This window comes from Neltuma alba, unplaced genomic scaffold (assembly GCF_004799145.2).
Source record: "Neltuma alba isolate B1F8T4 unplaced genomic scaffold, ASM479914v2 tig00008042_pilon, whole genome shotgun sequence".
NCBI classification, from domain to species: Eukaryota; Viridiplantae; Streptophyta; class Magnoliopsida; order Fabales; family Fabaceae; genus Neltuma; species Neltuma alba.
This window is the reverse complement of record NW_021634933.1, coordinates 1-23,624: the sequence shown is the minus strand read 5'-3', so window position 1 is coordinate 23,624 and position 23,624 is coordinate 1. Positions and strand designations below refer to the sequence as shown.

Sequence of the window (23,624 nt, the reverse complement as noted above, 5' to 3'; positions counted from 1 at the left end):
AATGTTAAAAACTCGTTAATTACATAATATTCATATATAATATATTGAGTTGATAAATCAATATAAAATTAAATTTAAAGCGATGTAAGGGGGTATTTAGGTAAGATCAAAACTATGGTTTCAGAAATACTTTTATGATATACAAAGTAAATATATGAATGAGTTTATCTTGATTTACAAAAAAGTACTTCTGAAACATGTTTATTGAGCTTCCCAAACACCCCATCGTTGCCTCTAAGAGTTACATATTGCCTAAAGAGTGCATGCATAATCCGATAAAATTGTCTACTTTTCAAATATTTATTACAATCAACTCTCCAAACGTATATGATAACGTGTCTGGCCCAAAAAAAAAATATAATGTGAAAAAATTAATTTTAATTTTTTTGCCAGAGCAAAAATTAATTGTTAATATTTTATTAAAGAATTATTTGTAATTAATGAGAGAAGTCTCTTTCATGCAGTTGACAAAAAGAAAAGTCTTCTCTGTATGCGTGTATACTCCATTATCCTCTACAAACATAAATGTTTTCCTCTAGAATTAGGATTCTTTTAATTGCCTCACTAATACCCACACAGCTTCTTTTTCTCTTCTCCAGCCAAATTAAAAGGGTGTTTGGATTTTTTTTTGAAAAATATTTTCATACAAGACGAGATAAAATTCTTAATTTTGTAAAATCACTTCTAAAACTTTTGTTTGGTTTTCACCTAAATACCTTTTAAAATCTTAAAAAGTTTTTTATTTTTTTGTTTTTCAATGATGCTTCGATGAATCAGCTTCTTTTACTTGAATCAGATAAGTTTGTTAATGCATTTTATTAAGTTTAAAGTCAGCTATACTATTTATTTTATGTATATGTGTGTGTATCACATCAGAAGCAAGAAGGATTTAAATAAACAAGATTAGTTTCCTGTACGACATAAGGTATACAGGATAATTTGATTGAAATTTTTGCTAAAAATATACATTGTCTTGAGCAAAATTTTAGCTAAGAATTCACATTCAAATTTCTGATTTAAAAAGAGAAAAAGAGGGAAAAGTTACAAGATCAAAACAATATTGGCAAAATGAAATAGAGGCATGAAGTCCAGTGGAAATTATTTTTGATATATATATATTTATAAACATATAATTGTTTTACTCCGCAACTACGAGCTTCTTTCTTTTTAAAAAAGAAAAAAGAAATGATAATTAATGCACACCTAATTTGAACATTAAGCATTCTAATTGATCGGCTAAAGTACTAAAGCCGTGTGCATTAAAACACCATACATAAAGGTGAACATTTTGGCGGTTAAATATTTTAGTTACTTTGGTATGCCAAATAGAAAGTAAATAAAATAAAATAAAATAATTTTAAAAAATTATCCATGCCATGTAATCAAAAATGAAAAATTGTACAACAATAAACAAACAAATTATAATAACATGACAAAAGTCACATATCAAAAAATGTTTTTTTTTCCCCAATTGCACATGCCAGACGCCTCTGCACTTCTGCATAGAAGAGCAAGTTGAAAACATGCTATAACAAATATCAGCAAAACGCATTCAACAAACGAAGATCAGCAACAGGAAAAAAGTGCAAGAATCCTTATCAAATCATGAACATACAATACAAGTTCTAATATCATAATTAATAAGGCGCACTTAAAACAAAACATCATTGTACGGTCAGGATTGTACGGTCAGACACGTGTTACAAAACATCATTGTTCATTCCTCTTACACCGTTACAGGGTTAGCTTGCACCCCAATTTGATTTAGTCAAGCTGGACCTCAACAGGCGTTTACCTTGACTCTGACAAGTTTCTGGTGATAGCTGTTGATTGTTTTGGTATGCATTGGATAGTTTCAGCTGCACCAGCTCGCCCCTATGCCGAACTTTACTGCTACTACGTCGCAAAAGCATCTGCTTCTGACAGCTTCTATCTGCATCTGACTTCTGTTTAGGGCCCGTCCTCTGTGTCTGCTCCCAACTTGGGTTATTATCATCTGCCAAATTTGGAGAATGCACCTGAACTTGACCTTGGTCTTGTGGCCAGAACTCACAATGACGTTCAATACTTCCTGGGGATTGCAACCTCCTGTGTGTCACAATGTTGTAGAAATTTGGGTTTCTCTCACTATTACTGCCATTGTTTGAGGGCGCCACTGGCACCCATGTCCATGAGCAGTCTTCAGTAGGCACTGGATTAGGAGGCCTCCCTCTACGTCTTCGCTTTGGCAACTTCTGTTCAAGGTGTCCAAATTCTGTTTTCCCATCCAAATTCAACTTTCGCTTAGGACGTCCTTTATTCCCATGTTGCTGTGGCTTGTCTTCTAAACCACTCATAGAAGACAATGAATCTTCCATTTTGGATGCTGTGCCCAAATCTCCGTATACAAGTCTTTGCCATGACATTTGCAGTTCCAACTGTAGTTGTGATGTTTCTCTCGTTGTGCAACCTGGGCCATCTTCAGAAGTTGGATCAACTAACTGCTGCAGCTTAGGAGCGGCAGGAAGGTTTGGATTAGGCAATGAGTAAATTGTTTCATCTGGTTCTAAACTAGGAAAGCTCACTGAAGTGAGAGCTTGGTCCTGGAGCTGTAACTGCTCCTTGTGTTGATGAGGACTTCTATCTAGCTCGAAAGATCTCCCACGACCACGCCCTCTAACCTCACCTTGAGGTCTCAACTGCAGCTGCTTATATTTAGGCTTCTGCGTGTTACCAATGCTACCATCCGAGGGCAACAATGACACCTCTGGAGAGTCAGTAAAAGACTTCTCGTTAGGTTGCCACTCACCGCATTGCGTTATTGGCATGTGCTTCTCCAGATCCCAAAAAGCCGTGCTCTCTTCCACCCTCCCTTTGGGACTTCCTGGCATATCATCCTGTTGTTTGTGCCCGTGAACAGTCATACAAGCTAACGTTTTGGTTGCTGCATATAAATCAGTCTCTGCAATACCACACTTAAGGGTTTGAACGGGCAATTGTGTTGGGGTTAATTCTACCCATTCTGATGGTGCGTGCTCCAAGAACTCAGTAGAAACAGGTAATGTCAGACAAGTCTGGGAATTGGAAGTCAGATCAATTGGAAGGTCTGGTGCTGTCAGCAGGGATGAACAAGGAGTTTCCATATGAAATCCGAGAGCCTCCTGATCCACAAGCAATTCACAGGCACCAGAGAATTTCTGCTGGACGGAAGGCGTCTCGTTCTGATGCTGTTCTTCTTGCTCTGAAGTCTGCAATTTTTCTTTTGGAATAACGGCAACAGTAGGACTAGAAAGTGAAGCACTCAAGTTTTCATTATTGCTGATTTCATCCGAACAGAATCTTGATACCTCAGTTGTGGCCTCAATATGCTGTGTAAGTGATTGATTTTCTACCATGGCCAACAGATTATCTGACTGATTCTCACATTGATTTTCTGCAACAGTAGGATAACCAAGTGAAGAACTTAAGTTTTCATTATTACTGATTTCATCTGAGCAGAATCTTGATATCTGAGTTGTGGCCTCAATTTGTTTCTCACATTTGTCGGTATTTTCATTTTGTCGTGTTTCTCCTTGACCCTGTTCCTGAACCCACCGTCCATGGCACTCTTCAGTCACCCCAGGCTGCCCCATTTCAGATTTCCCCTGTTCCTCAATCATTTGATTAGTCCCCGTGCCATGTAAGTCAGAAAGTTGATTTTGTTCTTCATTCTCATGCTCTAGCAACTCATTACATCTCTCTGCATCTTCAGTTCTTTGCAGCGTCTCTTCACCTCTCAAATTATCTGACTGTTTCTCACATTGAATGCGTAGCTTGATCACCATGGGGTTCTGTCTTTCCACGAGCCTCACGATATGAGGCTCGGTGCTCATAATTTCGCTTGAGCTGATTTTGTCATTCAACTCCATGATTGCCTCCTACATCAAAAGTAAGACAATGTAAAATATACCTCAACCAAAAATAATGAGACGGATGATGAGATAAAATTCGGACAAATAAAAAATTTCATTAGATCAAGATAAAAAATAGTGACAAAAAAGAATAACAGTGCAATGCAATTCAAGGAACTTAGAACAAGTCAAATCGTATTTACCTAAAAAAATTGGCATAACAAAACCAAAAAATGCAGAGCAATCAAGGACAAAATTTCTGCACCATTTCACACTTTTCAAGTTTTTAAAGCAATCAACTTCCATGTCCTTCTGTAATATGTTTTTTGTTGACAAGTATAATGAAAGTGAAAAATAGAACGATCCATCTGCACTTTTTAACATGAAACAAATGAAAAATAATTAGTCCATTCAGAAAACAACCTCAATGCTTTATCTTTCCAGTCATAAAGTTCATAGCATAATAACTCTCAAAGGAAGGGGATAGGCACACTCTTGAAAGTTCTTTGGACGTTGTTTATCATGATTACGTTAAGATTGTGAAATCCGATATGCACCAAATAGTAGGTTAGTTGCATGCCTTAATTTAAGGGTTAGAGGTGGGAGGAAAGAATGCATGGTGAGCCTTATGAATCAAGGTGAGAAAAAACAAGAATCAATTAAGTGTTATTATTTTAAAAGGTGGTGATGATGATGATACTGGTGTTGTGTTGTTATTATTTTTCAATTTGGATTTTAAAAAAGGTTCTCTAGCTTGCCTGTTAGTGCACTTATTCCTAGGAAAAGAATGGACGGAGAGAAAAAACACGAATCAACCAAGCATTATTATTATAAAAGGTAAATGATGTTGTTGATGTTATATTTAATTTTGATTCTTAAAAAGGCACTGTAGCTTTTGTCTGTTCGTTAGAGTATTAGCTTACTGACGCAAAAGCAAAATCCCAATTCTACAAAGGCAGACTAACCAAAAATAAAAGCCATAAATTACTGTTAAATCACACATTACTTGAATTCGTTCGTCGGAGTTTTCAATTTGTCGTGTTTCTGTTTCATCTTGTCCCTGAACCACCAGTTCATGGCACGCTTCAGTCACACCAAGTTGCCCTATTTCAGGTTGTCCCTCTTCCTCAATTGGTTCATCGGTCCCTGTACCATGTAACTCTGAAAGATGATTTTTTTCTTCATTCTTACGCTCATGCAAATTATTACATCTCTCTGCACCTTCAATTCTTTCCAGTGTCTCTCCACCTCTGTGATTTCGTCCCCTTCTGTTTTTCTTTCTCCTTCTGCCACCCCTCCAACCTTTCTCTTTCCTCTCATCAAACTTATAGTAATCATCCATAAGCGTATATGTACCACTATCTGTGCGAAAAAGCTCCTTAGCCTGGCAAAGCTTTTTCAGATGAAGACCAAGAATCCTCGAATGAGCCCAGGGTAAATGTTGGAACTCATTTTTGATAAACTCCGAGATAGCCTCCTCAGTCGATCCGTTTCTTTCATTTAACTCCTTTACTGCCTCCTGTATCATCTGCACACCCAGGCCGGCAGGAATTGCGTGAATAAATCGAACAATAAGCGAAAAAAGGTCAAATTTTTCAAATGAGATTCAATTACAGCATTGTCTAGTTCGATCCCCAAAAATACTAGAACAGGCACAGAAGCTCGTGAGTTAGGGGAAGATGATAATTACCAAGGCGTATGGCGGATGAGTTGGGGTTTCAAAGGAGGTGAAAAGCTCTTGAATTCGACGTTCGACGACGGAAGCATTAATTGCGGAAGACTGAGAGAAGAGAAAGTCCTTAATCTTACCCATAATGCGGGTGTCCCTGCAATCTGTGACGCGAAGCTGTAACTGAGATTGGGGTTCTTCCATGGCAGCCGGAACGACAGGGTCCCGAAGCGCCGAAATTTGAGTCGAAAGTCGACTAAAGACTAGAGAGCCCTTGTCCTCTTCAAATCTTCGGGGTATTTATAGTTACGGATTCTTGGCGGTGCGCAGACTGAATAAAAAATTAAAAAAAATGCTGAAGTATAAACAAAATAGAAGAAATAATAGTTGTATAAACAGGATAAAATAAAAATAAGTAATAGAAATATGTGGAACTAAATAAATTCAAATTTTAAGATCTGCCAGCAAAATTTTAATTTTAATAAGCTGTTACTTTCAGTAAAAATAGTGCTTATATATTTAAAATTATTAATTAATACTCCTATTAGGAATATTTAAAAAAAAAAGATAGTACTAGAAGATAACTTATTTCATTCAAACTTAAAAAACTAGCTATTTTTGAATAACATTTAAACTCAAAATCACTACCAAAAAAATTAATCATAAATTAAAATTTCACCAATAATTACTGGTATTTTTAATTATATTAAAATGAAAAATTATTATTTTAAATAATATTTGATAAGCAGAATATAAAATAAATTTTCAAATTTGCCTAATCAGACTGAACAAACTTTCCTTATTAATATAACAATCATTATCAAGAATCAAGATAAAGCAGCGGTGCCATCTAATCAGAACTCAGAAGTTTATGTTCCTTTTTTTTTTTCCCAGGCCAAAAGAAGTTTATCATTATATCTCTTAATGATAAAAAATATAAATATCATTAAATTTTTTTTCCAACTATAAAATCATCTTTAAAAAAGATTATTTATACATAATTTGGAAAATGAAACACAATATTGCTTTTTTTCGCCAGAGACACGTAATAGTGTATGAGAAATTAGAATCCATAAGCTTTGAGACCCTCACTTGAGAGTTGAGACAGTTAATTACAGGGCGATATTGTCTCACAGCTTTTATGTTACCGCGAGAATTTGCTAAACTTTTCTCACGGTCATATCTTATCCGTGAGAAATTGAGAAATTTTCTTCGTTTGATTATTTATTTTATTAAAAGCCCCGTTTTTAAGTGAACTTCCACTATCACAATAATGTCCATTCTATGAAGGGAAATGCTTTTGCAATTTTTTTTTTTAATTCTTTGACGGTAAGTTCTCCAGTAAAACAGAGTAAGCTTATACTCCTCCGGTCCTAATTATAAGACCCAATTGACTTATTTGAGGAGATTAAGGAAGTAAGTTAAGTTGGTTATTTATAATAAATAAATGTTGTCATTCCTAAAATATCCTTGCTAATTAAGTATATTGGCTAAAACTATCATTGTTAGAAGGATTATCTTGGAAAAAATGCATAAATATAAGAGACAAAATGAATTGGGTCTTATAATTAGGACCAAATAAAAAGTCAAATTAGGTCTTATAATAAGGACAGGAGGAGTATCTTTTACAACGGAACATCGCATTACTCCTCTCTTGTCATAATTCTATTCAAATTAAACAGCAAATACACACGCATACACACAAAATCTACCTAATTCTTAGTCCTCTAAAAGTTGATTAACGGAGTTAATTTTTCTCACAAAAATCTATATCTATGTATCTAAAAAATTTATAAGAAGCCGCACTTATTTATAAGTCATTAACAATAACGCATGTTACACAGGGCTTCAAGCAATAGACGATGCCTTTTTTTCCAGTTACTTTAGAGATTCTTGATCTAAAGTATTTTGAAAACAAGTTTGTAGCCAATCACTAGGCTTCCTACACCACATACCATTTGTATAGAGACGCCTGCAAACGTAATCCCAGCAAAGTTAAGAGGGGAAAAATAATTAGGTACTGACACACATATCTCATCATTAAAAGCAGGAAACGATAAGTTCTAACCATGTAACTACTATCTATTTACAAAGAGACAAGTGCTATCAAATTGTTTATATAAGATTACTTAACGATATGGATAGAACTACAATGACTTGTACCATTCACCACTTTGAAGATTTACATTTGGCAGATATTGCATTCCCTTGGAAGTAAGGCTTAAAGGTTCTCAAAACTTCTTCATAGATTGGTTTTTTATATTCCGCGGCCTGTAATAATTTATCCGCAATTAGTCTTTCCAAGAGCAAAATAAAAACACTTTAACGTTTATAAGAAACTTTTAGCAACTAGCCTGGTCAATAACTTCTTCAGGGCTTGACCATTTCCATTCTGCAAATTCAGGGTCTGCTTCACCATTAGCTAAGTTGATCTCACTGTCATCTTTAGTGAATCGCATGAGAAACCTATCAAGCATTCAGTATTAATGTAGCAAGCAGAGTGTCGGTAAAATACTGAATTAATTTACTCAGAACAAAAAATAAGATAATACCAATTTAATTAACAACATGATCAAAGAAAAATAGTAACCATCATATGCCAAGCCTACTCAGTAACAGAAATTTTACAGAAGACTGGAAACATTGATGGCAAGACCATAGAACAAAGTCCAAGAACTACTCCACTACATCGAGGATGACAAGTTAATGACCTGTACAAAAGTCACTTTTCTCCTTCAAAAAATACAATTACAGCAAGGCCTATCTGTTCAGATACTACATCTCTCAGAGGCTATGGTGATTAGGAACATGAAAAATAATACCAGAGCCATTCAGAGGAACTTTTTCACACCCCACAATCCAGGCCTTATATTGAACTAATGTCTTTCACACTCAGAGGGCTTTGATTTTCCCCCTTCTTCCCTCTCCCTTTAAGAGCAAGAATGACATGTTAACCTCTGCACGTTAAGCAACCTTAGTCTGAGGCATGCTTTTAACCAGGTACAAACTGACAAGGCTTTTGCCTTCCTTCGTTGTCTATTTGTTAATGTCAAACCATGGCTTAATCACTTATTGCCTACATGCCACGCAAGCATATACGTGAACCCATGTATGGCAGAAACAATACAAAGATACAGAATGACAGTGGTTCTTAAATGCTTCCATGTGGCATGCACAGGAATGATACCGCGACATTGTAGGTCAAAATTTCAATACGGAAATAAAACTCAGGTTTTTCTTTAATGTGACAAGTATGCAAGTACTTGGTCATTCAATCAATGACTTGAAAGCAAAACACAAGCGCACCACTTTTGTGCATGTCCATGCCAATCACCTCTCCAGAGCCGATTGACTTTAGCCTTCACATGAGGCGGAAAGTCATAGGTTAACCATCTTGGGACCTGTCAAAGATACAAAACGATTAACCTCCATTCAATCATAAAATCATGCTCAAAAGAATTACTAATATAATGTATCAAAACCAGCATGATGTCTAACTGCTTCTCTTATATCCAAGTCGAGCAGTATAGCTTCTTCCATTTCTAACATTTTTTGTTCACCTTTTAATACTCAAGGATAAAAGTAATCTAGATTGCACATGGATATTTAGTTGTCAGATAGCACTTGTTTATAGAGCATAGATGAAAGCCTGCACATTACTCACTTTTTAGCAAAATAAATAATAAAAACCAAAACAAACTCATGATAGAAATCTGCACAAACCTCAGCAATTATTTCAGCAGATACTATTCCAGTTTCTTGTCGCAGTTCCCGAATGGCAGCAGATATAGGCTCTTCACCATCTTCAATTCCGCCCTGATATTCAAGAATACAAAAGAACATAACATATATATTATCTTAGCAAAAGAATTTGAAGCCATGCTAGAGTTGAAAATTTATTACAGGCGAAATGAGAAAAAAATTCCCAAATTCATATCTAAAATACGAGAGTCCACTTCTGAAAAAGCTTGGAACTACAGTCTATATCCCTCTCCACAGCATTCTAAGCTATACTTTATGGAAATTTTCAGAAGGGATCTGGCTGCTCAGTATATTGTAAGACCAAAATTGACCCAGGCCAACAATAGGAAGAAAATTTTCATATGCAGGAGAGCTGCTAATGATAATGCATTGAATATACTGAGGGAACAACAAGACAACCTTAAATGAAAGGCAGCATAACACTCTGTGGCATATTGCTGGAAAAATCCTCTCGTGAGAACGTGACAAGAGGAATCAGAATTTCAATAAAGACAGTAAGCCCTTCCCAGCTCCCACCAGTAAAGCAACAGAATGGTGATTGCATTTGAAACAAAATTAAGCTACTAAATTATTAACATACTCTTGGCGTTGATGTGCCATCTATTTTCAAATAGTTAGCATGTCACGAGAAAGCTAGCTCAAAATAGGCATTAAGATCGTATGATTCACAATGAGTCACAAAGTCAATGTTATGAGTCGATGACTAAATCAAAAGTAGCCATGTCTATGAATCTCACGATTCTACTTCAACTGCATGAAGATATTAGATATCACCAGAGTTGCGGAGTTGGATCCATCGCAACTCAACAGAAGTTAACTGCAAAGAATACATCTTCATGAATTTGTTTTAAGTGGAAACCAGTAATCACACAGGAGAGGCAGGATAGACGTTAACTTTATTGGAACCGAGTTAATGTAGCCATGTCTAGTGTTATTAAATTACGAGTCACGAAAGAAAAGCAAAAGAAGATGATAGTTGAGAAGTTGGGATCATTTAAAGAATGAATAATGCGCATTTTTTTACCAAAACACTTACTTTGGACTTATCATGTATTTCCCTTAGCTCCTGGGTTAAATCTATAATCCTAAGTATTTTATGCCCATTGGAGGAATACACGTGTTATCCATCTTCTTCGCATTAATGGGGTAAAATATGTTGTTCTCAAGGCTGAAACAGCATGTAAAGGAAAGTCACCTGAGGCATTTGCCATGCTCCTGGAGAATTCAATTTAGAAGCCACAAAAACCTGAAATAAACGATTGGGTTTCATGGATTCTTCCTCTTGCTCATCTAGATATACATACTGGACCAAAAAGACTGTGATGTGGACGAGAAGCTGCAATTTTTCTTCAGATATATACATGTCTTTACAATTTTCTGAACAGGTTGATGATTTAAAATGTAAACCATAGACTGTGAATGGCAAAATTTTCACAAATACAAATATTATTTTTTTATTAAAAAAAATACTAATAGCATATCAAACTCAGACTACCAGAAAATAGAAAGGAGAGAATCAATAAAAGCAATATTTAAAAATGATTGACAACTATAACCAGGTTTTGAATGAAAACAGAACAGAACTTAGGATCTCGGTCAGGGACGAACAGAAGAGAAACAAAATTTATAAAATCCTTGCAGTTTTCATTTACAACTGTTGCAACACTGCTACTCCAGTTACTTGAGCTTTTAAGCAGTAAGTTATGACGATTGGCAAGAGGAAAACGGCAATACACTAGTATAATTTTCTAAATCTAGATAAGCAAAAACACGCTGAAACACAAATCATGAACTATAGATTTTATTCCAGCATACATAGCTCATAAAGGAGATGTTTACCCCAAAATAGAAAACAATGAATCAAAAGTAAACCATAAGCAATCAATTTTACAGAACAGAAAAGTGCAGATTCCTGAAAGCTAAGGGGGGGGGGGGGAATTAGTGAGGCCAGAGAATGAAGGAGGAGCAGCAAAAACCTGATCATCGGAGTTGATAATACAGACTCCGACATTGGGACGGTAACCTTGAGGAAGATCCTCCATGGCTTTTGAGAGAGAGAGGGGGGGGGTGGAGTAGTGATGATAATGGGATCTGCGTCAGAATTTGAGAATGAAAATGGGGGGAGAGAGAGTAGTGGTGAAGATGCTTGTGACCTGGGAGCTATAATGCGTGAGGCAGAGGCTGTCCTGTAAGCGTTATTTTTGGTGTGTGTGGGACTGCGAATTAGTAAACCTCGCTGACTATGACGCAAGGTGGACTCAAACGCACGGAGGGGTGGTGCCCCTCTTTTCTTATCCTGCGCACTCTCGTGAACGAAAATCAATATATTATTCTTTTCATAAAATTATCTTCCACGTATTTATTTTATACTACCTCTGTTTTTTATTATAGAAACTTATTTGATTTTTAATTTGATCCTAAATATAAAATCTTAATCTATTTTATTTTTTATATTTATTTATTTTTTTCAAAATAGTTCTTAAAGTGGTTGCACATATGAAAGGTTTCATGAAATGATAACTCTAGGTAATATACATAATTAACAAGAGTGTTTTAGGAAAGATAACACTTATTCATAATAAATAATTAACTTAACTAATTTCTTTAATCTTTCCAAATTAGTCAATTAGAACTTATAAAATTATTTTTAAAATTATAGTTTGGTTTCTACTCAAACATTTTTATTCTTTTCATTTGATCCAATGACTATTTACTAAAATCAATTATATGTTGCATTGAAAATTAAATAATGTTGTTAGTAATTTATAAACAGTTTTTTTATAATATTCTTTACAAAAATTAATAAAATACATATATCTTTCATATAGTTGATACTCAATGTAAATAAATTTATAATAAGCCATATTTTTTTATAAACAATAAATATTAAAAGATGAGTATGAGATTTTTTTTTGGCCAAAAGAGTATGAGTCTTTTTGAATGAAAAGAAAATTAGCTCGGCGCAAGATAGCAGAAAGAGTCAAAATCAGAGCACGGGAGAAGAATTATAAGGAAAATGCAGCGAGTAAGCAGGGAAGGGAAAAGCAAGGGGGACCACCACTAGGAGCGTTGACTTTGAGATTGATATTAAAAATTCGAATCAATTAATTTAACTACCTCTCTGTCACCTTTTCCCCACTTTGCCATTGCCATCGCCATCGATAATGTTTAAATTATTATATTCTCTCCCTTTTGACATTCTTTGTTTTGTGTTTGCTTTTAGTAATTACCAGATTATATTATTATTGCACTAAAAAAGAATAAATTGCGTATTACCACCTTGTCAAAATTATCAAATGCCCTTGAAATTACAACATAATCTCGCAAATATTATAAAAGTATTTCAATTCGGGAATAGTGATAATTTTAAACATCTTTTCGTAAAATAAAACATTACATTATAATTTTCAAAAGTACGAATAATAAATTAAAAATTAATAATAATTTATTATATACTGTTTGTTAAAAGTATTTTTATTTTTCTTGAAACCATTGATTATTATTTATTAATTATGAAACTTGAAATATCTTTCTTTTAAAATCGCAATTATATACTATTGGTTCCCAAATTTTGCTTACATGGAAGTTTAAAAAGTTCTGCATCCTCATGTAATTTGCCCCTTTTAAATTTCAAAAAAAACCACTTAAATTTCAAAACCGTAAATTAGGAATTCATACAGTAATATATTGTTGTTTACTTTTTAAATATAATCAATTATTATTAAAGTATAGGAAATAAGAGTAATTGGGATTTTAAAATTCACAATTTTTTTTGGGTTTTCCTTCACCTTTAATATATACAAAAACCACTTTTAAGAAGGTGACTAAGATTTTGTGCCCTCATTTTTTAAAAACTGTACTCATTTTATAATAAATGGTTGAATTGTAAGTAAAAGCATTAAAAAAAATCTAAATTAGAGTTGCCTTAACTGACATGCATTAGTCCTAATGAGCGGAGTTATAACAATTTGAGCATGAGAGCTTAAATTTAGATCTATATTAATGTACAAAATATATTTAAAAGAGTTACTCTCAATTGAGTTTCACAGTGCTCAAGTATAACACAATAATGCTAAATACTCTTCTGGTCTTTAATATAAAACCTATTTAACTAATTTGATTAGATTAAAGAAGTTAGGTAAGCTAGTTAATTATAAAAAATGACATGTTTTTTCTAAAACACCATAATCATCTTTCTTAACATACTCCCTCCCTCACTTGCTTGATTATGGTTGATAAAGTATCGATAGGAATAATTTAGAGAAAACTGACAAATATGATAAATAAATCTTATATTTAAGGTCAAAATTAATTTAACAATTAGATCTTGTATTAGGAACTGAAGGAACTGAAGGAGTATCATATAATTATATCACAAAAATTACAGTCGCCTTGATGCAATCCTCTAAAGGCTTGGCGAAATATTGTCCTAAATTCATTTTGATGTATCGGGTATAATTCCACTCTTGAAGTTACAGCTTCAGAATGGAATCTCTTTGCATGGCCACTAAGGAAAGCATAATTATAATTTAAGTAAGGTTATGAATCAATTCAAGGCAATAACTGTACGGCAATGTGGAATGTTGTAAATTTATTGCGAAACATGCTTATATGATAGCATTAACAAACATTTCGTGCAGGTCTTTTCCTCTTACTTTCTCCTTGCAAAAAAGTGGATATTGGACGAAAAATAGTTCTCTTTATGCCTTCCCCAGTACATGGGGTTTCTCCTTGATGGAATAAAAGCATAATTAAGATTCGTCAGGAAAGGTTGCAAACACAATTAAGGGAATGCTAATTCTTTAAAGAAAATTAAATCTGAACCGTTAAGATTAGTTCTAAATGGTCTAGATCTTGGAGTTGATCATCCATCATGTTTATACACAGGAACACACAAGCTAAAAAGGATTATCAAGTGAGCCCAAAGAAAAAGATCTTGATTATTAGAAGTTAAAATCGTACCCCTTCTTCGGAAACACATCGTTGAAGAGGATGGCAAAAAAAGTTGTGGAATTTCGACTGAATGAGCTCTTCCAAGTCCTCAACGAGGAGTTCCAATTGAAGAGAGGAGCTGAACAAGACATTGTGAGCATCAAACGCCAAGTAAAATCCATAAGGGCCTTCTTAGGCAGCATCGATGATAACAAATTAGAGTACGAAGACCAAAGTCTCGAGTCATGGATTAACAGAGTGAGAGATGTTGCTTATGAAATTGAAGATATCGTTGACGAGTTCTTGCTCTACATTTTCGAACATCGTTGGGATGAAGATCGCCCACACACCTCACCGTCGTGTTCCTTCGTCAGAAACTGCAAAACCAACTACAAAATCGGCTCTGAATTGCGAAACATCAGAGCCAAAATCAAGGGAATACCCGACAAGCCAAGGAAGTACGATGTTGTTTCAAGCGTGGTACCAGAAAGCAGCAAAATGACTCATCAGTTTCAGAGCAGTTTGTATAACGTAGTGGACGAAGGCCAACTGGTTGGCGTTGGTCGGATGGAGGCCAAAGAGACTCTGCTTGGTTGTCTCTTAGAGGGTGATGACTCTGCCATGAATAAAGTAGTGGCAATTGTTGCAGAAGGAGGGATGGGGAAAACCACCATGGCACGTCAAATCCATCATAATGGTTATATCAGAGAGTGCTTCAAGAAGATAGTGTTTGTGACGCTTTCTCAATCGTTAAACGAAGAGGAGCTTCTAACCGACATGGTTCAGCAGCTCTGCAATTTTGGTTCTCAGGAAATCCTATCTCACACGATGAGCACCCATGAACTGAAAGAAACCTTGAAGGGTTTGATTCAATCTGCAAGATATTTGATTGTACTTGATGACGTGTGGAAAAAAGAGCATTGGGATTGCGTGAAACTCGCATTTCCCAATGAACACTGTGCCAGCAGAATCTTAATCACCACTCGTAACGAAGAGGTGGCAAGATACGCGACAACCTGCGACGACTCCCAAGGTACCATGTTTCACCTGCAACGTTTATCTGAAAGTGATTCGTGGGGACTATTCTGTAAGAAAACATTCTCTTCCCAGCCTTGCCCTCCTCATTTAGAACCCATCTGCAGACAAATGGTAGACAAATGTGAAGGGCTTCCTCTTGCCATCTCAGTGCTCAGTGGCCTATTGGGTACTAAAAATAAGAACAGGGTTGAAGAATGGGTGATGGTTCAACGTATTCTTGATAACGTTGAACTAAAAGGAAACATTAATCCTCGTTTGAACAAAGTACTTTCGTTGGCCTTTGACGATTTACCTTATAATCTCAAGCCATGTTTCTTGCTCTTAAGCGTGTTCCCTGAGAACCACTTGATCGAGCCCATGAGACTAGTTCGATTATGGGTCTCAGATGGAAATAATAAGATGACAGAGGAAGTAGCAGAAAGCTATTTGTGCGAACTTCTCAATAGAAATTTGATACAAATAGCCAAGTACACACTTGATGGAAGGATCATGTGTTTTCGCATCCATGACCTGATACACGAAACTGTTGTCCTCAAATCAAGAGCAATAAGTTTCGCTGAACCAATCACAAATGAGGAAAATGCAAGAAGTTGGCCTGAAAGAGCAAGAAGATTATCTATATACGAGGGAAGTGCATATGTCCCTGAAATTAAGAACACCTCGTTGTCTCGACTTCGTTCTTTGTTTCTATTTCAGACACATTCCTTGATAAGGTCAAACTTACGAGATGGTAACTTCAAGCTGATGAATGTGTTGGAATTGAACGGGACCCCACTGGAAACATTTCCCGAAGCTATCACCAAACTGTTCCTCTTGAGGTATTTGAGCTTGAGAAATACAAGAATCTCCAGTCTTCCTGCATCAATTGGGAATCTGCATCATCTGGAGACATTGGATCTCAAGCTGACACGCGTCACTGAGCTACCTTCGGAGATATATAAGCTCTACAAACTCCACCATCTTTTGATATCTCAATACAAGGATCACGAAACAGGGTCTCGTATCCCTCTAGAAACAGCAAGTTGTGGCATAAAGTGGAAAAACTACCACAACAACTTAACCCATGTCACGAAATTGGACATATTTCGTGTACAAGGTTTCATAGCAACGTCTGCAATAGGTTGTCTGGTTTCATTACAGAAGCTAGGCATAGTTGAAGTACCAAACGAAGAACAAAGTGACTTCTTTGAGAAAGGCTTGGGGATGTTGACCCAACTGAGAAGACTGTGTTTGGTTAATCTGCAAAACCATCAATGGAGTGCTCTGTGCTCATCCATCTCAAAAATGAGCTATCTACGTTCGCTGTCTCTTAATACAAGTGGGAAATTTGACTTGCAAGATGTGAAGTCTCCACCTGCACTTCTTGAAAGGCTGTGTTTGGTTGGTGAACTAGATAAGTTACCAAGTTGGTTGTGTTCTCTGAAGAACTTGAAGGTGCTGAAGCTAGTGGGCTCTCGACTTAAGGAGGATCCTATTCTGTGTCTTGAGAAGTTGCAGAGCTTGGAGGTGATTGGACTTTATGACGCTTTGGATGATGGCGTGACGATGCGCATGTCGTCTGCTTTCTATGATAGAATACAGTGGTTTATCATGGGAGAACGTAAGCTACAACTTTATTAAGGTGCGTTCTACAACTTAGCGTGTCTTGCAAATCTTGCTTGAAACCATATTTTGAATAATTATGACTATATATACATATATATGGTTTCTTTTACGCATATACTGATTAGTTGATATTGAGATCAAATGGTGTTTGAATTCATTCGTATGCATCTCATTTAATTTTTCAGGATTGGTTGAAGACATGTCCATTTATGCCAATTCAAGAGATATATTCATTAAGGGACTTCTCGGCTTCCACCATTAGACCAACTACTTAATTTGTATTTATACTATGTTGTTGCTACAATTATGAATGTATCATAATTACATTTTATTCTTGTGTTAAAATTAATCTTTCATGCATCATCAAAACTTTTATCAGCAAATGATCAGAAGTTGGGGATTCTCACTTCTTGCGTGTATACTGAAATCTATCACAAGAATTAAGGATGGCTTAAAGAGTATATATTATACATGTCCATCAACTTTATTCCAAAGTTTCAGAAATAAATTATAAGGAATCATTTTTTTCAGTACTAAATTCTTGATTCATTTATGTTTCGTTATGAACATGCTACTTTTTTATTGTTCAATTATAAATCCACCCTATTCCTACGCAACTTTTCAACAAGCAGGGAGACTATAGTCACGCACGACAAAATGTTAAAGTCTATTTCCCTTTCAGATGAATGCTTCTCAATCCTCATAATATCAAATCGTTTTAGACCAAAGAAATATACAATTAGCTCCATCTCATAGCTACTCTACTCTCTTTCTCTCCTTCCTTGCAGCTTCTTCATCTTTACTTTTGCTGATTCAGTCTGCAATCTTGCTTGTATAGTTTATCAGAAGTGAGGAATTTCTTGTGCCCCTTCTTCCATATTTGATGCTTGGCCCTTCGTCACAGATGAAAGCGAAGCCACAGCCTCCCCAACTGTTAAGAAAAGGTTGTCTGCTCTCATCAAGTCATTGCCTTCGTCTGCTTTTTTCAACTTCTCCATAACCTCAGCCAGAGGATTCACGAGCACAATCTGTCCCAGTCAAGGTTTGAGCACTTTTGGTCAAGGCAAATAAAGTAGCAAAACCACTAAAAGCATATGAGATTTAGCATTCTTGCCTCAACGCCCTTATTTTTCATTGCTTGTTTCAGTTCTCTGAAAAGTGAGACTCCACTTGTGTCTACGCTGCTCACAGCTGAAATGTGGTTCAATGCTCCTTTAATTTGAATATAGTACTAAACATGCGCTATAATATGCTTTAGCTAACTTTCCTCAATCAATGCACCAAAAGTTAAGAAGAATGGATATAAGACCCAACATATACAGGACAGATATAAAGCACTATTATCAGATTTCTATCTGATAACGTACGGTTGGGCCGAAACTAAAATAACAGACTATCAAAATTCCTATTTCAAAATTAATCAGGCTACCTGACATTTCCAGAATCACATATTGAAGCCTTGAGCTTTTCTTGATGTTATCTTCCTCTTCATATTCTTCGATCCATCGTAAGATCCTGAATAAAACAGAGGCTGGTAGTTTAGTAACGGGGGAAAGACCAATCAATCATTGATAAAACTGACAATTTGTGATGTTGAAACCCAACCTCTCGTTGAGATATGTGATGTTTGCGAAATTGATGGGAGCCTCGATGCTTAAAATGAGAAGACCAGGCAACTTCACAGCTTCCTCATAATGATCAACATTTCGATATATATCTGTACCGGGTATGTTGCCCAACATCACTGTCTTAGGCCTTGTAACTTGCAGGAGGATCTTCAGAATTGACAACCCAACCTGATCAATAGCATGATTATCACCTCCATGTTATTTTAAGAGGAAAAGATATCATAAACCTTTTACTTTGCCTGTTCTCGAGGAACACCTAGAGTTTGGAAGTCATAATAACGCTGTTGCCAGTAGAAGCCTTTATAAGAAATAGTGAAACATATACTTACTGCCAGAGCAAGGCCTTCTTGAACAGAGATAAAAATGACTCCGAAGAACGCGGTGAGCATTACAATAAAGTCATATTTGTCTAACTTCCAGATGTAATAAGCAGCAGGGATATCAATGAGACCAATTACTGCTGTGACTATGATTGCTCCCAGTACAACATTCGGAGTGTACTGAAACAGCGGCATAAGAAACAGGAGTGTCACCATAACTGTCATGGACATTACTATATTTGATACAGCTGTTTTTGCTCCCGCATTGTTATTGACAGCTGATCTAGAGAAAGCACCTGAAATTCATAGTTAAATTGAGTGAATTATGAAGAAGCCCATGCGCTTTCCCCAAAAAAAATTTACGTCCATGTGTGAATCTAACAGGTAATAGAATGCTGTATCAGACATCGTAGGACTCTTCAAATCACAAATGGATATCATCAAAGTGATACTTAATTATTCCTGCCTATCATTTTTGGGTTTATTCCTGTCCATCATTTTTGGGTGGTTTTTATTTTCTAAGCATTTGACATGTACCTGTAGTGACATAGCAGGAAGTGAAGGAGCCAACCACATTCATGAAGCCGATTGCCATCATCTCCTTATTTCCATCCACTTTGTAGCTCTTGAGAGCTGCAAAAGTCCTTCCTACTGCAATACCTTCCTGTTTGCGAAAGTCCCGTAATATTTAATGAGGATAAATCCCTTTCTCTCTTTTGAAAGTTTAATATGAAACACAGAATCCTAAAGATACAATACGAATGCAACAATGTTTAATGGTGCCCTTCTAATTGTACTATAAAAAGTTGTGATTGTAGTTCTTATGGTTTTAAAGAATCTTACTGTAGTCCTTACTGATAAAACCCTGTATATTTCTACGTACCAGGATGGTACATAGTAAGTGAGGTTAACAAAACTTAATGTTGATTGAAACAAAAGAGTTGAATACAGTTATTCAACCTACAAAGAAACAAACAGTTAAAAGGGAAATAAAGAAAAGTAAAACTTAACAGTGAGGGACAAAACGCCAGTGATAAGCCCAGTTTTGATTACAAGACCCAGATGAGTTCCATTAAAGCGCAGCATATTCCATGAAGGAGGATTTAGACCTTCTTGCAGTTTTCCTATCTACCAAACACACCAGCAGCATATGTTGTTAGCAATAATACATAAAGTGATGTTTGGCCAAAAAAGAAAAAAAGTAGAATTGAAGTGAAACAAGTAATGCAGCTGTTTGAGCGAGTGACACATACAACGCTGATGCCATGATGCTGAGCCTTTATTGCAAATACCAGAAGGGTAGAGATTATCACAGACACAAGAGGAGCACCAGCTGAGACCCAGAAAAGCTTTGGCTTCCTCATGCTCTACACAAAAAGATTGCAAGGGATGTGAATTACTTCTATCCTATGATATGAAAAATTCTAGGATCCATAAGATGAGCTAACAGGCATTTGCTTAGATATTAGATATAGAAATCTAAATATATGCAAGTTCTATCCAATCTTGGTCAAAATCTAGAAAGTAAAACACCCGCAGATTTCAAGGACATAATATTTCTTTAAGTTCCCATTCCCAGAGAATCATAGGCAATGGTATGAATTATGTTAAGTTGGTTTCTTTTATTGTGTTTTGTTGGAGGAGTGGAAACCAAATCGTGTGAAGAATAGCTATGATTCAGTATTCTGTTAAAGATTATTAGGCTAAAGTGAGATACTTTTATGAATGTTGGTGTCAAATTTGTTCTCTATCTATCTATATATTCTCTGATGCTTTATCATATCATTACAGGTAGGAAAGAAAAGAACGATGAAACCAAAACAGGTATTCTAATGTTCCTTCTCGGAGAATTAAATTCAGAATCCAACTTCAACCTCACCAAAATAAAGTGGAGACTTTAACCTAGGCCTATTATTTTCCCAGTTGCTATGTTTTATTCACTTTTGACACTCCTGTATTGCTGCGAAATTTCTCTAAATCTTATTAAATTAGGATTTCGTTTCGAATCCCAAAATTGTCCCTTTTTCATTTTTTTCTTCGAATCCAATCACGCAAGCGAAAACTTTTTGGGCAGTCCAAGTGTTCAAGAGTGAAGTATGATGTGAATGATGACCCCGAACCGTCTTAACGGGATAATAAAATAAGTTATGCGAGTGTGCTTCCTAAAAATAACTTTCCAAGAGCTGCCAAAAAAAAAGAAGACGACGACTTTCCGAGACAAAATCAAGACTAATGGGGTGTTTTGAAACACCCAAAAATGCTTTTCAGAAACACTTTTTAGTAAAACAAGACAAACTACTCTACATATTTACCTCGTATACTGTAAAAATGCTTTTAAAATAATAGTTTGGTTTCCATCCAAATACCCTTTAAAGCTTTTGTGTCATTAGACTAGAGGTCCTTTTCGTAATTGAGTTTCGGGAATAAAGTTTAAACAAAATTGGGATTATATATATTAAAATTATATTAAAAATAAAACATTTTTTAGAAAAATATATGCATGTAATAAAATTATATGTAGTAATTTAAATCTGAATCATTTATTACTTATCCTTTCAGGTCATAACAGAGAGAACGTAGGGTTCAATATATATAGGTGTCAACACAAAGTGTATGAAATGTGTAAGTTTCCTGAGTTTGATCCAGGTGTTTGATCTCTGTCCCAGGTGAAAATGGAGATTGTCCCCATTTAATACTGCCAATAGAATGCCCACCTTACAATCTCACTGCATGTTGCCGCTTCTAGTTTTTATTGTATGCGTATATATCCAATCCAACAAAAAATAATGTAAAAAAATTATCTCTGCTGAGTATTTCTTAATATTATAATTTATTGTTCAAGTTAAATTATAATATTCCTGGGTGGGATTCTTGGCTAGTGAAGGAAAAGGCCAAATGGGTAATAATGCTAAGATGCAAACAAAAAGTAGCAGAGTGACAGAGAGGAATAACGTACAACGTGTCTTGCCAGTAGGAGTAACACCAAGAAGCAAAAACCCATCACTATTGTTTGCCAGGACCACTGCACCAAAATCCACCAATTATCATTTCTCAGATGCAGAAACCAAAATGCTTTCAAAGCCAGAGTAAAAGGTTCCAGTACACAGTTTTGAAATGAAAGGGAAGATTTCAGGTGGCAAAAGAAACTGACCCCTGGACTATAAAAAGATCATCAGTTCATCGCTAAGTTGGATAAACTTTGAAATGATCAAATAAAGTAGCTCCAGGTGGTGGCTGAGCTGAGTCATCTTGGATGTCTTTATATGAAGCTGTTTTTACGTGCAGAGTTTGATATTATCGCGCAAGGATTAAGACTGTATCCAGGCCCACGCGAATCTCACGCCCAGGTATGCAATCTCAATCCTTGGTTGTGTGTGTCTTGGTGAATGTGATGAACTTGATTAAGAAATTTGGAGCGGAGCGAGCAAAGGCAAATCAAAAGGAAGAGAGAAACAAAAAAGCGAACCTCATGGGTATTGTGAAAAACTGAGGTCATCACAGGTATGAGGCCCATCTTGGTGGTGAAATGTGTGATTCCCAGTAAGCCTTTTAGTTGTTGCAGAGACACAATAATGGCTGCTCCAGCCATGAACCCAATCAGAATGGCCTTTGATAAGAAGTCAATGATGAAGCCTAGCCTGCAAAGTCGTCAGAAATTAATACTCCTTCACAAGATATATAATAAACCAAAACCATGCAGGTGAATAGATAAATAAATGACCTTAGGATTCCAAGAGACGCTTGAAAGAGACCAGCAAAGAAGGTAGAAGTGAAAGCTAGCTCCAGAAACAGAACAGGGTCAGAAGCTGGGGACACCTCTTGCCTCAGCATCGACCCCAGCACAAGAGACGCAATGGACACAGGCCCTACCGCAAGGTCCCTTGAACTTCCCAGCACGGCATAAACCAGAGGAGGCACAAAGCTGGAATCTGCAGAAACACATCCAGAAACCAGACACATAAAGGCTCAAGCTTGATACGGTACAAAATTTGCAGAATGAGTAATCCCAGAAAATCAACATCTCATTATGTAAAGTAACACTCACAGAGCCCAACAATTGGAGGAAGACTTGCCAGCTTAGCATAACTGATTCCCTGAGTATATAACAGAGGGCACTGGTAAGCGGACGCATGGAGATAGAACTGTCTGAGACTGTGTAAGATACATCAGAATGAGTGTTACTGACCTGCGGGATGGCCAAGCTGGCAATGGTGAGGCCAGAAACGATGTCGGATTTCAAGAGAGAAAGGTTGTAATTGGGACCCCATTGAAGAATAGGGAAGAAATACTGGGCTGCAAGGACCAGCTTGTTCTTCAATGGCTGCCCCTTGAATTGGCGAAGAGGGTCGTCAGGGAAGAACATTTCTTTCAGCTTGGCACTCAGCTTCTCGAGGGTGGTCCGGCGAGGCGGCACCACCACCTTGTGAGTTTCTTCCATGTTTATTTGGAGGCAATGCGAGAGCACAGCTCTGTTGCCGCCATTAGGCTCCATGGAGGAAGAGGAGCAGGAGAAAGTTGTTTAATGAAAGGGAGAAGGATGCTGTGGTGAGAATGGGTGGTGTTTGGTTCAGGCAATGAAGCTATTTATGTTTCGGCTTCGGGGTCTGGTAAGCTCTAGCCCATTAATCAACGCACGCCTTGCTGAGAACCGCTAGACAGCCATGTCGCACTTACGAGTATTACTGGACAAAAGGATAAAAAAAATTAAAAAATATGCCATAAATTATCTAAATGCCAAAATAGTAATAATAATAATAATAATAATAATGAAAAACGCCAAATGTAACAGAGGGGGTTATAA

The 23,624-nt window shown here is 36.2% G+C and overlaps 4 protein-coding genes across 6 annotated transcripts; 1 reads left to right on the top strand and 3 right to left on the bottom strand.

Moving 5' to 3' along the window:
* Nucleotides 1–1,673: 1,673 nt before the first annotated feature.
* LOC114753640 (uncharacterized) lies at nucleotides 1,674–5,742 on the bottom strand. The gene is made up of 3 exons (XM_028942341.1): nucleotides 5,560–5,742; nucleotides 4,876–5,397; nucleotides 1,674–3,896 (listed from the first exon to the last, which is right to left on the bottom strand). The coding sequence occupies exons 1-3, from the start codon at nucleotides 5,740–5,742 to the stop codon at nucleotides 1,743–1,745; spliced, it is 2,859 nt and encodes a 952-aa protein (XP_028798174.1). The 3' UTR covers nucleotides 1,674–1,742.
* A 1,528-nt stretch (nucleotides 5,743–7,270) lies between these two features.
* On the bottom strand, nucleotides 7,271–11,461 carry LOC114753643 (nudix hydrolase 25-like). Of its 3 annotated transcripts, XM_028942344.1 has the most exons (7): nucleotides 11,277–11,461; nucleotides 10,496–10,546; nucleotides 9,262–9,354; nucleotides 8,845–8,939; nucleotides 7,893–8,004; nucleotides 7,702–7,809; nucleotides 7,271–7,510 (listed from the first exon to the last, which is right to left on the bottom strand). In XM_028942344.1, the coding sequence occupies exons 1-6, from the start codon at nucleotides 11,340–11,342 to the stop codon at nucleotides 7,705–7,707; spliced, it is 522 nt and encodes a 173-aa protein (XP_028798177.1). In that variant the 5' UTR covers nucleotides 11,343–11,461; the 3' UTR covers nucleotides 7,271–7,510; nucleotides 7,702–7,704. The 3 variants fall into 3 exon arrangements, with proteins under 3 accessions (XP_028798177.1, XP_028798176.1, XP_028798178.1); XM_028942343.1 differs by lacking the exon at nucleotides 7,271–7,510 and having other exon boundaries at nucleotides 7,534–7,809; XM_028942345.1 differs by lacking the exons at nucleotides 7,271–7,510; nucleotides 10,496–10,546 and having other exon boundaries at nucleotides 7,534–7,809.
* Nucleotides 11,462–14,292: 2,831 nt separating this feature from the next.
* On the top strand, nucleotides 14,293–17,235 carry LOC114753645 (disease resistance protein RPM1-like). Its single transcript, XM_028942346.1, has 2 exons — nucleotides 14,293–16,891; nucleotides 17,061–17,235. Exon 1 carries the CDS (start codon nucleotides 14,293–14,295, stop codon nucleotides 16,888–16,890), a length of 2,598 nt encoding a protein of 865 aa, XP_028798179.1. The 3' UTR covers nucleotide 16,891; nucleotides 17,061–17,235.
* Nucleotides 17,236–17,517: 282 nt separating this feature from the next.
* LOC114753642 (probable sulfate transporter 3.3) lies at nucleotides 17,518–23,399 on the bottom strand. Its single transcript, XM_028942342.1, has 13 exons — nucleotides 23,010–23,399; nucleotides 22,869–22,917; nucleotides 22,545–22,752; nucleotides 22,290–22,461; nucleotides 21,780–21,845; nucleotides 20,077–20,190; nucleotides 19,835–19,951; nucleotides 19,361–19,487; nucleotides 18,833–19,119; nucleotides 18,481–18,671; nucleotides 18,305–18,390; nucleotides 17,990–18,066; nucleotides 17,518–17,903 (listed from the first exon to the last, which is right to left on the bottom strand). The coding sequence occupies exons 1-13, from the start codon at nucleotides 23,313–23,315 to the stop codon at nucleotides 17,718–17,720; spliced, it is 1,986 nt and encodes a 661-aa protein (XP_028798175.1). The 5' UTR covers nucleotides 23,316–23,399; the 3' UTR covers nucleotides 17,518–17,717.
* Nucleotides 23,400–23,624: the final 225 nt, after the last annotated feature.

Coding starts and splice junctions, on each gene's coding strand:
- LOC114753640 (XM_028942341.1), bottom strand. CDS start 5,742: ATGGAAGAACCCCAATCTCAGTTACAGCTTCGCGTCACAGATTGCAGG. Junction 5,398..5,559: donor CTCATCCGCCATACGCCTTG/GTAATTATCATC, acceptor CTGGGTGTGCAG/ATGATACAGGAGGCAGTAAA. Junction 3,897..4,875: donor ACTCCGACGAACGAATTCAA/GTAATGTGTGAT, acceptor CTTTTGATGTAG/GAGGCAATCATGGAGTTGAA.
- LOC114753643 (XM_028942344.1), bottom strand. CDS start 11,342: ATGGAGGATCTTCCTCAAGGTTACCGTCCCAATGTCGGAGTCTGTATT. Junction 10,547..11,276: donor TTATCAACTCCGATGATCAG/GTTTTTGCTGCT, acceptor CGTTTATTTCAG/GTTTTTGTGGCTTCTAAATT. Junction 9,355..10,495: donor GAGCATGGCAAATGCCTCAG/GTGACTTTCCTT, acceptor CTTGAATATCAG/GGCGGAATTGAAGATGGTGA.
- LOC114753645 (XM_028942346.1), top strand. CDS start 14,293: ATGGCAAAAAAAGTTGTGGAATTTCGACTGAATGAGCTCTTCCAAGTC.
- LOC114753642 (XM_028942342.1), bottom strand. CDS start 23,315: ATGGAGCCTAATGGCGGCAACAGAGCTGTGCTCTCGCATTGCCTCCAA. Junction 22,462..22,544: donor GCGTCTCTTGGAATCCTAAG/GTCATTTATTTA, acceptor ACGACTTTGCAG/GCTAGGCTTCATCATTGACT. Junction 18,672..18,832: donor AAGAAGGCCTTGCTCTGGCA/GTAAGTATATGT, acceptor GCTATTGATCAG/GTTGGGTTGTCAATTCTGAA.